General features: G+C 36.7%; 1 protein-coding gene and 1 long non-coding RNA gene across 2 annotated transcripts in view; one reads left to right on the top strand and one right to left on the bottom strand.

Moving 5' to 3' along the window:
- Nucleotides 1-2,227: 2,227 nt before the first annotated feature.
- Nucleotides 2,228-17,840, bottom strand: part of LOC150007587 (uncharacterized) — a 58,212-nt gene continuing 42,599 nt past the window's right edge. The window contains exon 4 of the long non-coding RNA XR_016511636.1: nt 2,228-2,628. This is a non-coding gene — a long non-coding RNA (uncharacterized LOC150007587). The remainder of the gene's footprint in view (nt 2,629-17,840) is intronic.
- Nucleotides 2,232-17,840, top strand: part of SESN1 (sestrin 1) — an 80,827-nt gene continuing 65,218 nt past the window's right edge. Inside the window, exon 1 of the mRNA XM_090279735.1 lies at nt 2,232-2,677. Within this exon, the coding sequence (XP_090135861.1) occupies nt 2,399-2,677 (279 nt within the window). The 5' untranslated portion in view covers nt 2,232-2,398. The remainder of the gene's footprint in view (nt 2,678-17,840) is intronic.

The raw sequence follows: 17,840 nt of genomic DNA, 5'->3' as shown, positions 1-17,840 counted from the left end.
TCCCTTCCTTTGCCTGGGATGACAATTTCCCTGATTTTCCAAGATGGGGAAGTGTTCTTTCTAGCCATCCTAACGACACCATACAGTATTGTAATTACATGTTTAACCACTCGTTTCTCTTAGATAGGTAGGGGCTGTGTCTTTTTCACTGTTGGATACTCAGTACCCAACAAGGCTAAGTTTTCTGGAACACATCTATTCTGCCATGTGAAGAATTAAAATCTAATTTGGTTATCAGTCCATTGATGACCTTTCACACCACAACTTTTCTTAAAAGGAATGATTTTAAAAAAAAAGTCAGTACTTGTAAACTAATTGTGGAATCCCTTAAATAAATTAGAAGAATTTTTACGGGTGTTTTTCACATGGTAACTTTAAAGTTTGGAAAAATTCATACCAAGGAATGCTGGGTCTCATACAAAACGGATTTGAGGATTTGCTTTGAAAGCCCTGCTTGGGATGTCATTTGACTGAACAGATGAAGAACAGAACACCCCTCATGAAATGTCAAAGGGGCTTGCACGGGGTTCCCCTAATCCACCCCTGACGAGTCCACCGGAAAGGGCGGAAGCAGACGCAGTAGCGCAGCGTACCTCTTCCTACAGCATCCCGCTGGCCTGGTCTTTTGCCGCTTCCCCTGACCGTCAGGATAGCTACCTTTTCTACATCTGCACCTAAACCGCGCCCTCCAAATTGGGCACCCGAACTAGTCCTTTCCACGCAGATGCTGAAAAAAGTCCCTGGACTAAGGAGGACAGCCCTAGATAGCTTTGTTTCCAAAATCCCAAAGAAAATCGGGGAAGGCAAAATCCTGTCAAAGGAAAAGCGGCAGCCAAGCCTACAGTTCTCTCACCAAGGCGACGCTCTCTCACAGTCAATCTCGTTGCGGTGCGTGTTAACCGTAGCCTCGCAGGCCATCACTGGAAACGTTGCTGGGGCTCATGGGGCCTGTAGTTTCTGTCGCAAACAGAGCACGCCAGCAGCATAAAAACTACATTTCCCAGAAGTCAATGAGACGACACCCTACCTTCTTAAGGGCTTCGGCGTAATAGAGACTATCACTATTTTTAGGCTAATCTTAAAATTAGGTTAACCTTCTTCCAGGAGTGTGTCTTTGTCCTCTTTGCTGTGCTTTCCTTGTCCGGGAAATTTACCGTACTTACACTCCTTACTTTTCTTTCATCTCTCACAGTTCACAGAATCCACACGTCAAGGTACGGAAAACGCCCCACGGCTCAGACTAAGTGCCTTTTTAGGCGCATGCGCTCTGCTGACCATCACGCATGCGTAGCAGCGGGCAACCGTTGGCGGCAGTGCGCAGACTGGGGTCCGGAGGTAGCCTGCGCAGGGCGGGGCTTTTTCCAATGGCTTTGCCTTCGTGGGTCGCGTCTGCCTGGGCGGGGAAGAGGGCGCGAGGGCAGGGATTTAGACTCCTGGTTTGTGCCGGGCGGAGAAAGGGGAGGGGCTGGGGGTGAGGACCCCATCTACCCTCCCTGCCCCCGCCCTCTGGGACGAGCCCCACCGATGGGGCTGGGCGAAGGGGCGGGATCTACGCCTGGAGCCCAGCGGCTCTGCCAGCCCGGTGGCCCAATCCCACACTCGAGGATTGCGGGGCGGCCCGATGCTCATCTGCTGTAGCGGGCGGTGGGCGAGGAACAGAGATCTGAAAAGAAACGGTATTTGCCCAAGGGCCTGGAACCAACCGGGCAGGTGACGCTTTCCTCTACGTTGCTGCTAAGAGAGATATCGACTGCTGGAAGCTGCCGCCTCCGGCAGCGCCTGGATCTTCGGCCGAGGTGGCCAGTGAACCACGGTTCAGCGAGCCTTCCCAGCCAGCATCCACCGGCCGCTGAGGCGCAGGGAGGAGCTGCGGTGGGCGGGGACGGGTGCCGGGGAGGGGAGGGGTGGGAACGTTCCCAAGAACTCGGTGGCTGCAAGACAAAAAAAAAAAAAAAAAGACACCCGAATGGCTGGAGGGCGTTCAACTGTTACCAGCCTTTTGGGGCAGAGCACGGATTTGACAGATCCTCAACGTGAGGATATCCGCTGATCCTGCAAGACGGAGGCGAACACTTCCCTGTTCAGCAAAGCCAACACTGTAAGGTTTCAACTTTTCGACTTTTTTTTTTTTTTCCAGTCTTTGACCAGAAGATTGCCCCTTCGTGTAGAAGGAGAGAGGGTTAGCTCTACCTTATAGATGGTTTGAAAGCCATCAATATAAAAGACACTCTGGTTCCCATTGTCAGCCAGACGTGTGTTTTCACGAAGATTAGATTTCTCTGATTTTATTCTTAAATTTCTCGTATTAAAAATACAAATTGCTTTTAAAAACTGCAAAGTGCTTTTGGGGACATGCTAAAAGGTAACTGAAGACTGCAAAGAAAAATCTACAGTTGTCATGGCTGAAGGAGAGAATGAAGTGAGATGGGATGGACTGTGCAGTAGGGATTCAACTACTAGGGAGATAGCACTGGAAAACGTTAGACAAATAATTTTGAGAAAAACTGAGTATCTTCGTTCGGTGAAAGAGACACCTTATCATCCATCAGACGGACTTTCAAATGCTGTTTCTTTGGATGGGTTGAATAAGCTTCTTGCTCATCTGCTTATGCTTTCTAAGAGGTGTCCCTTTAAAGATGTGAGAGAGAAAAGTGAGTTTATTTTGAAGAGCGTCCAGGTAAGGAAGAGCATTATAATTACAACAGTCTGTAAAGTATAGTGAAATTTTACTTGCACTTATATTCACTTTGTATTTACTTCTAATAGGTTGTTATATGAACTATCATGAATTCACTCTTCATCTTAAATTAGTGTTCTGTAAAACACTGAATTTGGGGCCAAAATTGTACAAGATGAACTAAACTAAAAGAAATTTTACAAATATGAGTAAACAAGTATTGTCTTTCCAGAGAGTTGTAGCAGAAACTGCATTCCTCCCGAGAAAATACATGAAAGTTACAATTAATTGCAAGTAAAGACTTGCTTTTCCTTATATTCATTTTAAAATGTTGTTGGAAAGTGTAGCCAGTATGCTTTTCACATTGTTACAAACTGTTCTGTGTGGAAACTTTTCACATTTGAAAGTCTCTAAAATGATAAAGGATATCAAATGTTTCCTTGTCAGCTTATTCAAGATACTTGGGAAAACAATTTTCTCTTGTTCTTAAAAACAAAACAAAAAATCCAGGGTTTGTTCTCTAAATGCAACCTTTATATTTTTCTGAAAAACAAAAACAAAAAAACATAAAATAGTAGAACTTCATGTTATAAAAGCTGACATCGTCAGGTTTAAAATTTGGGCCCAGGTGGAATGTATGGTAAAAACACTTACATGGTAAGCTTTCTCTGTGTTTGCTTAAGGTGTTTCTTTTCATTTTTACATATATACTTATTAAAATCGTGAGTTAACATGTTATAGTTTTCTTCCTGTTTTGTACATAATCAATTTATCCCACTTTTTAGAATATTTATTACAAGGGTTCTTCTTTTAAAAGAGAGGTTGTCTTTAGATATTAAGAATGCTCAGTAACCCTCTATGCTTGTCAGCCTAAATTACTCAATCCGCACCTATTGTTCAAAGTCATAGTGTGAGAAGTTTTAAAAATTTATAATTTACTTGGATAAATATGGAAGTTAAGATTGACAGCTTTTCTATTCTGGCTTGCATTTAGTTTAAATCAATAGAAAAAAAATCATGTCTATAAAATGAAGACTCTTCACGATCTTGTGACATTTCTTCTTATAAACACTTTGGCAATAATCATTAACATTCATTTATCTAGAGTTACCAGAGAAGAATTTATTTTCTACATACCTGAAGTTTACCCTTTTAAGCATCAAAAGTTATTTCTCTATCTCATAGATTGTATTGACACAACTTTTTTTTTTTTTTTTGTAATGGGGTCATCATTATGCACAACAAGTACTGTTGCATAGTTAAGGGTGAGTGTATATGATCCATGTTTTTTGAATTTTTGTGTTCAATTTTTGTGTTCAATTGTATCTCTTGCTGTCAGTATACTTCACTTTGGTTTCTTCTTTAACCTTTCATTTTGTTTCTTATTTGCATTAAAATGGGAAACCAGATCATCAGTTTTATTAAGAGTTATGTATAGTGAAAACAAAAGTAATTAGGCTCTGGGGAATACAGGGTCAGAGGACTGAAATATAATGGTAAATAAATGGGTACTGGAGTCAGACAGATTGTGCTCATATTATCTCCTCTATTAATGTACTACATAACCTTGGACAAGTAAGTCATTTGACTTGTTTTTAGCTTGGATTTCCACATCGGTAAAATGGGACTAATAACAGAGCTGTTGTGCGAGTTAATGTGATGTAAAGTACTCCACTACGGAGTGGATGATTCTCTCCACTTTCATAAGTGAAATATATGGACTATGTGATACAGTATATTTCAAGATTCATTCATCCTGCAAAATGATTCAATAATCTCCTTGACTGTAAAGGTTTCCCATAGGTTTATACTTTTTTTCATCTCTGCATCTATTGTACTTTTATTACCGCCACCATTTTAACAGGCACTTTTACTTATATTGTACTATAATCATATTTAAGTGTCTGTCTCCCCCAGGGAGGGATGTAAGTTCTCAAGAGTATTGACTGGGATTTGGAAGCTACTAAATAAATATCTAATGGATGAACAAATTTATATTTGACTTCTTCTTTCTTATCAGTATTAATAGATGATGTTACCAAATTAGGGAGTTTCCACCCCCAGTTCATTCAGTCATGCCATCATTCAATGAGTGTATATGAAACCCCAGGTGAACACCATTCTAAGAATGAGAACCAGTAGTGTAGAATTTTGACACTCTGCTGAAGAGAGACAGACTATAAAGAAGTAAACAAATAATTAATTTTAGATAGTAAGGGAAGACTTCTCTGAAGAGATGACCATTTAAGCAGAGATTTGATGAATGAATAAATATTATCCTGGAAAAAATGAGATTTTTTGAGGGGGACATTCCAGACATAGGGAACAATATATGTTGAGGCCTCATGGCAAGAAAGCGCAGATGAGTTCTAGGAACTGAAAGTAATGCAATGTGGTGAGAGCATACAGTTTGATGGGAGTCTGAAAGCTTAAGCTTGTCCTTTGGAGTCAGACCTGGCTCTAACACATTATTAGTTCTGCAGCCTTAGACAAATTACATAATCTCTCATTGACTCAGTTTTCTCATCTGCAAAATGAGGATAATGCTAGTAGTTCTGCCTCACAGTGAGAATAAAATGAAATAATGTTTGCAAAGCATAGCACAGTGCCTAGCACATAAACACTCAGTAATGCTAGGAATTCTTACTGTTTTTAGGCAGCCAGATAACAGAGGATCTTGTAAGCCATGTTAAAGTATGTGAACTTTATCCTAGGAACAATGGGAAGCCACTGAGGGGTCTCGAGCAAGATGATGACATGATCCATTGTGTATTAGAAGGATTGCTTTGGAAGCAATGACGAGAATGTATTTCAAGAGTCAAGAGTGGATGTGCAACATCAGTTAAGAGTTTATCCACTTGCCCAAAGCAAAAATGATGGTAGAGTAGGATATAATGGAAAAGACAAAAAAAGTTAATGGGTTTGGGAGATAGCCAGGAGTTAGAAACCACAGCATATAGTGTTTAATTGGATGTAGGAAGTGAGGAAAATAAAAAAATCAAGGATAGCTCGAAAGTTTCTGGCTTTAACTACTTGGTGAATAGTTAAATCATTTAGAAGAGTGGTAGAGGGTCAGTTTAGGGGGGATGATGAGTTTTGTTTTAGACATGTTGAGATTATATTGCCTATGTTACAGCCTATTAGAAATAGCTCACAAAGGGATTTCTTTGCCTGCTACTACTGTTCTACTTCTGCCTTTGTCACTCATTTCTTCAGACTTAACTCATCCTCTACCTTTATATCCATCCTTCATGTAAATGCAGAGCCTTTTATCTAAAATGAAAATCTGATCATGTTACTCTCCTGCCTAAAATCCTCTGAAATAGGAAAGAATATAAACTTAAGGATTCCAGCATCATCTGGCCTCCACTCACTATGCTAGCCTTGCAACCCACTGCTCTCAGACTCATACGGGAAACCAAATAATGCAGAGCACTCCATGATGCTTTTCGTTATTCATTATTAAAGCAGCCAAAGATGAACTGCCTTTGTAATTCCTGCAGGTGTTCCTGAAGACCCTCAATTCTATAGGTCAGCTGAGATGACTGTAGTTAGGAAGGGAGCGATGGTAGGGAAAAGGTAGGAAGAACTTACACACACACACACACACACACACACACACACAGAGATAGCATTCTCTGTTTTTATTCCTGTTCTCAATTTATTGATTTCACATCAACATATTTAAATTTGTTCAACACATTTTGAGAACTATTCTGTGCCAAGCACTGTACTCAGGACTGGAAGATCACTAATATTTGTTCCCTGCTTTTGAGGAAAGTCTTTTATTCGCACTGGAGGCTTTATTTTATTTTATTTTAAAAATTTAACCCCATAATACCATTTTTGATATGCTTGATTCCCTAAACAAAGTAACAGAAGTAATACCTTGGCCCAATACACTAACAGAGTCTGCTGGTGAACTGTAGTCTTTATGATGCATGTAGTTAGGAGGGGGAAATGTAAGTGTACATCAAAAAATTATGCCCTAGCCTGGTGGCTCAGTTGGTTGAAGCGTTGTCCCATACACTGAAAGGTTGCCTCTGGTTGGGGCACATATGGGAGGCAACCAATCGATGCTTCTTTCTCTCTCCTCAGTAAACATATGCTCAGATGAAGATTTTAAAAAAAAATTATGAGAAATAGTCAAAATAGCCAAATACATTTCCAAGAATGGTCAATCGGATCATTTTCATTTTCATCTGAAAGTAATTTGGCTTAAGAGAAAAGTAAGACCAAGTAACAAAGTGTTTAAGTGTGATGGAGGAGGCTTTTCTTCAGTTAAGTGATTATTACACCCCAGTGAGAAATGAAACTTAAGCTGTTGGGTATGGTGTACATTTACAGTGGTTAGAATTGGGGTTGGAGTATCCATCTGGTATTCAGTAGGGAATATATAGTATGTAGGTTTAACAATAAGATGATTATTCTTTTGCGTAATATCAGGTTGGCCAAAAGTCCATATGATTTTTTTTCCATAAAATAAAAGACATGTTTTTCATTTTTACCAATAACTTTATTGATTTGAATATTTTGAGTATGCCGGCTGTCTACAATGTGGTATCACATTGATTGTTCTCAGTTAATGTCTTTATTTGATCACTATCAACACTATCAACTTCAACTGGTCTACCCAGCGAGAAATCTCCAACATGAAACTTCACAAACCACTTTGGACACATTTGGTCAGTCACAGCACCTCTCCATACACTGCACAAATCTTTTTTTGTGTTTCAGTTGCATCTTTATCTTTCTTGAAATAATAAAGCATTATATGCCACAAACATTGTATATTTTCTTCCATCTTCAATATTAAAATGGCTACACAAAAATTCAATTTTGATGTTATTTTTTCAATGCACACTGATGTGACAGCTGTCACAATACAATCTAACAAGATTGTTTCGAATGAACTTAAAGACAGCTAAGCATTCCTAGAACCATTGTACAGAAAAAAACCAAATGAACTTTTTGGCCAACCCTGTAAGTCTGGAGGTTGGACATTTGATTCATTAACAGAATTACACTACCTTTTTGCTTCCATTTTTTTGTTCTCCTTTTCTCAACATAGCAAGTGCTGTCTCTGCTCATGGTTGCAAGATTGCTACAGCAGTTATAGGCATTGGTGACTATCTGCAGCTAAGCAGAATTTCTTCCCATGTGTCTTATCAGGCAAGAAAAGATTTTCCCAGAAACCCTCCAGCAGACTTCCTCTTAGTTTCTGTTGACCAGGGTTGGGTCACATGCCCTTTTCTAAGCCAATCATTGGCAAGGAAATTGGGCATTTCTACTTTTGGTTCAGACTAATCCAAATTCAGCCCCTAAGAGCCAGGAAAGCCCTATCACTTGAACGAAGAATTTCTTTTGGTGAGGAAGAAGGGGGACAGAAGGTGGTCAGGTTTAGTCAAGAGGCTGCTATTAAAACTGTTCTTATATCTAACTAGATAATATATTTTTTTGGTCTAGTAATAACTTTGATTCTGGTTAGAAATAATCTATAATGATACTATAAAATATAACATATTAGGGACATTCTGGAAGCAGATTTGACCTTTTTAAATGCTTGTTTTGATTTCCTTTTTACTACCATGTCTAGTCAAAGCCCAAAGTTTAAGGTAGTGCATGTCAAATATTCACTGTTGGCTCTTAGATCACAGCAAATATGAGATTTCTCTTTCAGTATTTACAGTAAGCTTCTCTTTCCATATCCACTATTTTCTGGCCTTTCTTATTTTATTGATACACTGTGAACTCTGGGCTTACTTCCCTACTCAGTGCTTCATCTCATTCCTCTTTGACCACTATCTTTTCTTGCTTTTGAGCTCAGAGGAGACTACTATTTACCTGCAGGTTGTCTGGGCTTCTTTTAATAGACGATGTGAAGAAATTGAAGATAAATTTTTGTTTTTTCTAAATGGTTTAAGGACAAGTAAAGAGCCTATCTTTTAAAAAATCCATTGGCTTACAGGATGAGTCATATCTGCGCTATCTACCCTAAGTGTCTTTAATAATATAAATATAGCCTGTCCTCTTCCTTTGTTCTGATTTTTCAAAAAGGTTGGCACTAACAAGGATACTCTTTTTCTTAAATTTTCAAATTTTAAATATTTTACTCATTTTATAGTGTCCCAAATGGTCTCTACCATAAAATAAAATAAATTAAAAAACCAGAATGATTAATTTTAAAAATATTTTTCTAACATAGTTATTGTTTGGTTTATAAATGAGAAGTATTTAGGGAGTTTTTGTAGGATAGCAATTAGGACCATGTATTGGATTTTCCCAGTTGGCATTTTTTTGTTAAATGTCTGTGTATTACTAATAGACTGTCACAGTTTGTGATGTTTCAGTTTATAAGAAAAAAACTCATGAAATTTGGCAACATGAGAATTATGTCTTCTTATGCTCTAATCTCTTTTATATAACTACTTATAGAAAAATCTGATTAGATTGCAATGAAATTTGGAATTACCTTAGAAAAATGATATTATTTTAGATTTATATTTTATTTAAATCTTACCCTATTTTTAATTTAAAAGGTAAAGGCTTTTATATATTTGTAAATTATTACTTATATTATAAAATTATCTTAAAACAACTTCCTAAGCTTTTAAATTGTACTAAATGGAAATAAAATTTATGATGTGAGTTATATTACCCAAATCAACTTTCATATATGAAGATTCACTAAATGAATAGTATTCACTTAGTTGTTTAACTTAATTGTTTAAATTGACAAGGTAATATATATATATATATATATATATATGCTTTTTAAAAAATTAGCTAAGATAACATCAATTTTATGTGTAATATTAAATCTAATTAGAATCTTAGTTTACCCAACTAATAGTGAGCATTTATTGTTTTGATACTTCAGTGTTTGACAAGCATTGCATACATCTTTAAATTTTACATAATTTCATTTTCTAGCAAGTTGGCAGGTGTTAGCTGTCTATAATTATAACTGAGTAATTTTTCAAATGCTATTCATAGCCTAAACACAGCAAGAAATTCTTCCGATCATGTGATAAAGACCAAGCCTTGCAAAATAGTGTTAGAGTGATATGTTCAGTGGTACTGAAGGACATATTTAGGAGAAGCCTTTCAAAAGTAAAAAGTGATAAGGGGACAGGTTTTCTGACAAAATAAGGTCTCTCAAAGTCACTGTTAGTGATTTCACCTCACCAAATTAAGATGTGCCTACTTTCTCAACAATTAATGCATACATTGGCAGACTTAAATTATTAAATATAACCAAAATTTACTCTTGTTTTTTTATGACAGGTTATGAATATAATAATTAATATTTTATTGAACCAGTATAGATTTTATTATTGAATCTAGTGAATTATTTCTTATCATTTCATTCATTAGGTGTTTGTTGTGTGCTTACTATATATGCCTACACTATGCTAATCTATCTTTTGACATGTCAAAGGAAAAGATGCAAATTTCACTTTAATAATTATTTTACTTAAAAAAGAAGCTTGCATTTCATTTTCTGTTTACCTTGTGCTGTGATTATAAAAATTAAAGGAGATCATATTTATAAAGAATTTTATAAACTTCAATATACTGTACAAATTTATGGATAAACTCTTTGGAACATTTACTTGTCTGTAAAATAAGGATAATTATACCAATCTCACAGGGTAGTTTTGAGAATCAAATTAACATGAAAAGCATGTAGAAGTGGGTCTGGTACATAGTAAGTGCTCACAAATATTGGTGATGATGATGATGAAGATGTTATCTTGAGCTAGATCACTTAGCTAAAGAGTCAAACTCTAAACTAGCATTACTTAGATTTTTATGTTTAGAGTTTAGGATTTTTATGTAATTGATTTTCATACATGGCACACTTTATATCTACATGTATTAACACCCCAATTGCCTTTTGTACACTAAATTTGTATATATTAGCTGATTAATGAGAATGTCCAACTTTATCATAGGGTTATTCTAACCAGTCACTGCCCCTGAGTAAGTGTTGGACTTGCTCAGAGCTTTCCCCCAGAGTTGGTGGCACACCTATAGCATCTATACCCTCCTTGGAGTCCAGCACCATTCTGGTATATCATAATGGCAGCAGCAGGGAGGAACTATAAGCAGGCAGCCACATATGCCATCCAAGTGGTCAGGGGCACATGGAGCAGCCCATGGCCAAGGCCTGTGCTTCAGTACCTCGACACCATTGGAGGATAATAGTCGAGACCATGGGCTTTGGAGTTAGTCAGCCCAGCTTTAAATCCTGCTCTGCCAAACTCTGTGACCTTGGGCAAGTTTCCATAACCTCCTGTAGTCTGTTCCCTCGCAGAATGTGTGAGGATTAAATGAGGTAACATGTGCAATACATACTTACTGGAACTCAGTAAGCACTCAACGAACATTAACTGTTAGTATTATGTTCTGCCCACACAGTATGATGGTACAAAACTCGTATGCTTTTTTAGGGTACCCTCAGTCTCTCTGGGCAACTGGGAAAGTTTTCATCTACTTTCCAGGTTCCCTGACCCTAGAGAAGAGCACTCTAGAGGAAATAGTACCTCTAGGAACCAAATTAAGGATTTTACTAACATTTGTTTTAGTTCTCTGGGAACTGGATTTCTCCCTTGATATCATGTTAGTCTATCATTCCACTTGTAAACATCTGACTTTCAAATACACCTTCAGGGACACATAGGAAAGCAAATGATGGCTTGGATGCCAGTGTCAGTAAGCAACTGAATCCTCTGTGCCTGGTTGATTTGTGTCTGCTACTTCAGGCAAGTTATGTACCACAAAGACTGCTTGCCTTGAAGATCTATTGAGATTAGAGCTGTACTATCAGTGTTCCTGCTCTGCTTCCCCGATTGGGAATCTGACATTTTAAGCAGAAAGTCCCCAAACAGTTCTTTCACTCTTGCCAAGTAACTGGCCCAGCCTAGACAGCTTGGTATGATTAAGAACAAAGTAAGCAAAGATTACATTGTCAAAAAGATACCCTGGAAGATGTAACAACTTGAAGAAATATTATATTATGTTTGATTTCTTGAATTTGCTTGATTGTGTGACAGGTGTCTTTGGGACTCCTCCTGAGCTTCTATAACTGCCTCCATTGTAATCTGCCATGACAGTGGAACCAGCTTATCCTAAATTGTCTTCAGCAGTCTCTTAATCTTTATACTTTGTAGAATGTATACTTTGGAATGTAATAAGAATAGGCATTCTGCATGTGAAACCTAGTTTTAGCCCTTTTCATACATTAATTCAGTCTTCACAACACCATAAAAGTAGCTATTATTATCTCCATTTTATGATCAGAAAAAAATCAAGGCCCAGATAGGTTAAGTAACGTGCCCAAGGTATCATTGCTAGGAAGAGGAGCCAGATTTCAAACCCAGGTTGTGAGGCTCCATAGTCCACAAGTTTCACCATTATACTGCACTATCTGGATAAAAATTTAATATAAGGTGCCTAAGAGTGAAAATATATGTTACTTTCTTTTTGAAATCATTTTTCCTTCAGAATGAAATGAAAAACGATCTTTCAAGGGGAAACCACATTCTCAGATGTTATTAAATTGCACATCAAATTCTTATTCAAACCCTCATCCATCTTGAAATTGTATTTGAACCCTGTCGAATCTTCAACCTTTCACTGTAGTGTATTCATTTTCATTGTGTTGTCATTATAAATTTCAGCTGATGGCAAGGTGGCTCTGCACTGTGATCTTACAAGTATGGTGTACAAAAGGTTTCTCTTTACATTATGAGATTACCAAGTAAGATGATTTCTTTAGTGAACTGCCTAAAAGAAAATTTGGGATATTTCCATGAGTAATAGAGTCAAGATTAGCTTTGAATGTTAAAAGAACATTCTCCTAGCTAGTTCATTGTTGCCATGACAGTGCTGGCAGGGTAAGTGTTGTAGTAACTCCTTGCAATGATCTTATTTTAGACCCTAACGTTTGCAATGCTGAACACCCCCTTCCCTGCCCTACAAGTAACTCTAGTGGAAAAGTACTGGTTTTATAACTGGCTTCTGGCTTTGTAGCTGAAAGACTGCACTATTGTGGTCTTAAAAAATAGTGTAGGAGTGTTGAGTATTTTTCCTGTGGATTATGAATGTTTGAAATTTCCCAAAATTTGGTATTGCATTACATGTCATACAGCAAGTAGTTTACAGCTAAAAAGAAAATGGGCCTCAATTGTTTTTTAGAAATCAATCCCAGAGTGTATTATATATTGAGCTCATATAGAAATCATTTTCCATTTGTGTGTCTCCATGCATACTTTAAAGTCTTTGGATTCTTTTTTCTGTTATTATGGAAAATCAACATTAGAATCATAAATTGATTGTGTTTAAACAGTGTAGAAAAGTACTTTTTTCTTCTTTCCATAATTCAACATTTATCAAATTTAACATTTTAATCTTGATTTCCTTAAATTGCGAACTAACTTGTTATATAATAATTTAAAGAAATTACCCAATTTTAAAACTCTGTGCTTAAACTAACAGTTGTTGAGGTGTTTTAAAGTACTTCACTGATATTTTCTAACTGTAAATGCTGTTATAACTATACTGTTAAGTAGAAAATATTTTCAAACTCATAATAGTAAGTACCATTTTGTATATTTTTGCATACCATTTGTTCAGAGTTTTGATATCTATGGCATGTGCATTAAAAATCTAGTACAACATGGTGAAACAAAATGATTTTGACAACAAACCTTGTCAAAGAAGATGGAAAATTTAATTCTATACTTCCTTCATTAGTGAAAATTACTACAAATGATTACACTTGCTTTTTTGCTAACTACTGCATTAAAAGCTTAGTTCATCTTTCTTAGATGCTGATGTAAGCAAATCTTGCATAATTGGATCTGTACTAAGTAATTGAGTGTGAATGTCAGGCAAGCCCTTTTCTTTCTTTTTCAGTTTAATGTATAAAAATAACTTTATAAACAAAAAATAGACCCCAAGCTAGAGTTGTATTTGGCTTTTTCACCAATCAGTGGGTATTTAAATTTTGATTTTATTATTTTATTCGTTTTAGTGCATTTTATTATCTCCTTAGTGGTAATTATTCAGACTAAGAGGTGCCTAATTCCAATCAACATTTGTCTTTGATGGCTCTTTGAATTTGGAAGAAAGTGTATAGTAAAATGTTGAATCAAACCTTGAGATAAATATTCTGTCATTTTGGTACTTCATATTTATATTAAATGCTTTTTGTTGATGGGAATGAAACTAAGTTATGGTTATTTTTCTTTCTCTTTGTTAAAATATTAACAGGGTTACTATTATTTCTTTCTGAACCCAACACACCTCCAGGTGACTTCCCTCTACATCTAAGGCTGAAATTAGTATAGTTTTTTAAAGTTAAAAATTCATTTAAAGTTTTTCTTTGTGCCTGACATTGTTCTGGCACTGTGAAGGATATAAAAAGAAGTAGAAGAGAACCACTACCCTTAAGACTTTTGCAATGACTTAGAGGAAAAAATTTAAGAGCAATGGAAGACTGTGACTCGAGATGTTAAATTTTATGGTAATAAGTCGAAAACAGTGTAACTTTTGGTGGGGGAATGTGTACATAGTAATTCTACATTTAGGAAATCATCTGAAAAAAGATTAATGTATGATGATAATTACTGTATTGATATTTATAATATAAATGTATTATCTGTGTGTATTTTTATATATAAGTGGGTAATCATCTAAATATCCAAGTTAAATTATGGATCAATTAAATTTTGGTACCTCTGTATAAAGGACTATTATAAAATTATTAAAAATTGTTTTATTAAAATATATTTATAAGAAAAAAAATTACATATATAAGCAGGAAAGCAACTTTCAAAGCAGTATGCCAACTATGTATATTTTTATAGAGAGAGCAAAAAGTCAGGAAACCTACATGCACCAAAATATTAACCATAATTCTCTTTTAGAGGTAGAATTACTGGAGATTCAAATTTTTCTTTTTATTATAACATCACTAATATCAACTTTATTGAGTTCTTACTATATGCCAGGCATTGTTATAAGCATTTTACATATAACATTTGCAAAAATTTAGGTGAGTTACAGCTTTTTAAGCTGTCTTTCCAATAAAAAAACAAATATACAAATATGAATGCAACCACACACTATAAGCTTTTGGTTTATTTAGGCAAGGAAATAGGAACTTCTCAAAGGTTAGGCTTTCTCATTGAGTACAAGCACTTGAAGCCAGCCTAGGTGCTGCTTTCCTTGGCTCTTGGGTCTCCTAAACGGGGTGCAACTGTTGGTGACACTGTCTGGGTCATGCCAGATCTGCAAAATGCAATTCTTGGTATATTTGGGGTTTACATCCACATTCTGAAAGAATTTATACCAACTATGCACTTTCTTTGAAGGCCCATTTGCCTGCAACATCTTATTTTTTACAATTTTGTGAGTTGAGTTTTACATTTTATAAATGAAGAAAACAGATAAAGTAACAACTCAAGTAGCAAATACTGGGGATCAGGAGGCATGTCTGACTGCTAATTCTATGTTCTTAACTACTAATCTGTTTTCCTATAGTAGCCTCTCTGTTTTGTTTTCTGGGGTGTTTTTTTTGTAATGAACTTGTTTTATTTTTGAAGATGACTTAAAATCAATGTGGAAAAATATGATGTATGGAGTGTTATAGTAATTCAAAGCAAGGGAAGATCAGGATGGATTAGAACAATGAAGACAGCTTAATGGAGCAAATAAGTTTTAATGTAATAAATTACTTTCCTTTTTCAGCTCATTTATGTGCAAAAGTATACTGTTTCTATCCCAACATGCCCAAACCAAACCTCTGATGACTGGCTGGAAGTAATTAATGCTCTGTTGTACTTTCCTGCAGACTAAGTTTTGGCCTCATCTTTGTTTCCTTTTTGTGACCCTCTTTTATTTTCCTTTCACCATCTGTCAGTGCATGTATGAACATGTAACTATGACTTTTATCAAAGCTCCTTCTCACTATAGTGTTGGGCATTATAAATAAAACAGTTCCAGCTTGGTGGTTTCTATGTGGCAATACCATCATAATTTAAAGATTGAGAGGGCTAAAAGAAGTTGTAAAATTTACATTAATTACATTTTAAAGCTCATTGAAAGGAATTGGAGCTAGGTGGGATTTTGAGTTTGTCTGATGAATTAATCTTAGGATAAACTAGGGCTGATGTTCAGCCCATATTTATTGGCACAGCAATACATATTAAAATACTAAAGTATTTTCATACTAGCTAGTATATAGTAAATAGAAACTACAAAAGCAATAAAATAATACATAGCGATGATGAGTGGTTTTTCTTAGAAACCACATAGGCACTTAGATTCCAAGCTGGTCTGGTCACTGAAACATGAAGTTAGGAAGTTTTTCCAAATGCCTTGTTACTTATTTCAGATATTGAGATACAGAAACCTATGTATGGGGGAGAGAGAGATCAGGCAGGTGAACTGAGGAGAACCTAATCTGTAAACCCACAAAAGAAGTGCCCAGCTGTGCCAAGGGTCCAGGCCTTGGTGGTGACTGGGGCGTCTGCCACAAGCCAGAGACAGAAAGACTCTCGGGATACAGTCTCAAGTGGGCTTAAGCAGCTTTTCTTTGTTTAAGAATTGAATTAGTTGCTACCATTGCTTCATAACAAGTTTGATGGTTTAAAACAATATGGATTTGTTATCCCACAATTTCTGTGCAGCATGAATATGGCTATAGCTTAGGTAGGACCTGTGCTTTAGTCTCATGAAGCTGCAATTAAGGTGGCAGGCAGGGTTGTGGTCTCATCTGAAGGCTCACATGGGGAAGGATTTGCTTTTAAACTCTCATAGTTGTTGGCAGAATTCAGTTTCTTGAGGGCTGTTGGATTGAGATTCTTAATTCCCTGCTGGTAGTTGACTGGAGGCTGCTCTCAGTTCCTTGCCATGTGGGCTTCTATACTTGCTTTTCCAGAGAAAGCACCTGAGAAGAGTCAGAGACTAACAGAGCCAGCAAGACAGAAGTCACAGTCTTTTATAATCTAATCTTGAAAGAGACATGCCATCACTTTTGACCTAGTCTGTTCATTAGAAGCAAGTCACTAGGTTGAACCCATACTTAAGGGGGAGCATATTACACACAGAATACCAGAAGGTACGGATCACTGGGAACCATTTTAAAAGCAGCCTACCACAAGATACCACCTGAAGCTAGAGGTTGGACAGAGTGGGCCTCCTTGCTTACTGTAAAGAGAGTTGTGATTTAGGCTATGTGCCCAAGAAGCTAATTAATGTTGGCTCTGTTCCTTCCCCACCTTGCAGCCAATCTCCAGATAAGGGAACCTTACGTTAGCCTGGCCAATGGATGCCTTTCTAAAGGCCTTGCTACCTCTCTGGATGGGGCCCACCAAGGCTCAGTTGAAGAGGCTAGCCCACCTGCCTCTAGCAGCTTCTTGACCCCTTCTCTTTCTTTTCTACCTCCCCCCATGACCCTTCTGTTCCCCTATTATTCCTGTGTGATCCTAGGAAATTTCCTACTTTCCATTCTTTATACTAACAATAAAAAAGCATTTGTCCAAAAGATAAGAAATGGTCAACAACTTTCTTTTCATTATACAATCTGTGAATCAGATCTTAGTTGTGTCTAAGATTTGAGGGAAAAGCATACTAAAAAGAAAGCCCAAAACTTGTATAAGCATTTTCAAAATGAATAATGAATGAGATTAAACATAATTTCAAATCCAAATTTCTATTCAGATCTCCCAAACTCAAGTTGGTATACTTTACTATCCATTTAGTGGTATCTGAATGGGAACAGATGAAACAATTTATATATTATTTTTTCACTTTACAAGCCCCAATCTTTATAGATTTTGGCTATTATTGACCTGGACCAAAGTGATTATATATCTGATAGTAATTTTAAAAAAATTTTACCCCACTGAATGCAATATTAAGTTGAGGCTAGGAAAGTTCTCGATATGTATATGAGGTCTCTCTGGAAAAAGCCCAGTCATTGTTAATATAATGAGAATGGTTTGCATAACATCGATGTAGCCTGGCAGCCAAGGAGAGTGGACTGGAATGCACATGCATGAACAATGACAACTTCACTGTACCTAGTCAGTGTGGGCAGTAGATGCCATTGAGTGAGCATGTGTACTGTGTGGCCATCGTGTTCAAAATG

The sequence above is a fragment of the Furipterus horrens genome, unplaced genomic scaffold, assembly GCF_987537825.1.
Source record: "Furipterus horrens unplaced genomic scaffold, mFurHor1.1.pri manual_scaffold_6, whole genome shotgun sequence".
In the NCBI taxonomy this organism is placed as follows: Eukaryota; Metazoa; Chordata; class Mammalia; order Chiroptera; family Furipteridae; genus Furipterus; species Furipterus horrens.
Note: the sequence above shows the minus strand (reverse complement) of the source record. Positions and strands in the feature narration are given on the sequence as shown.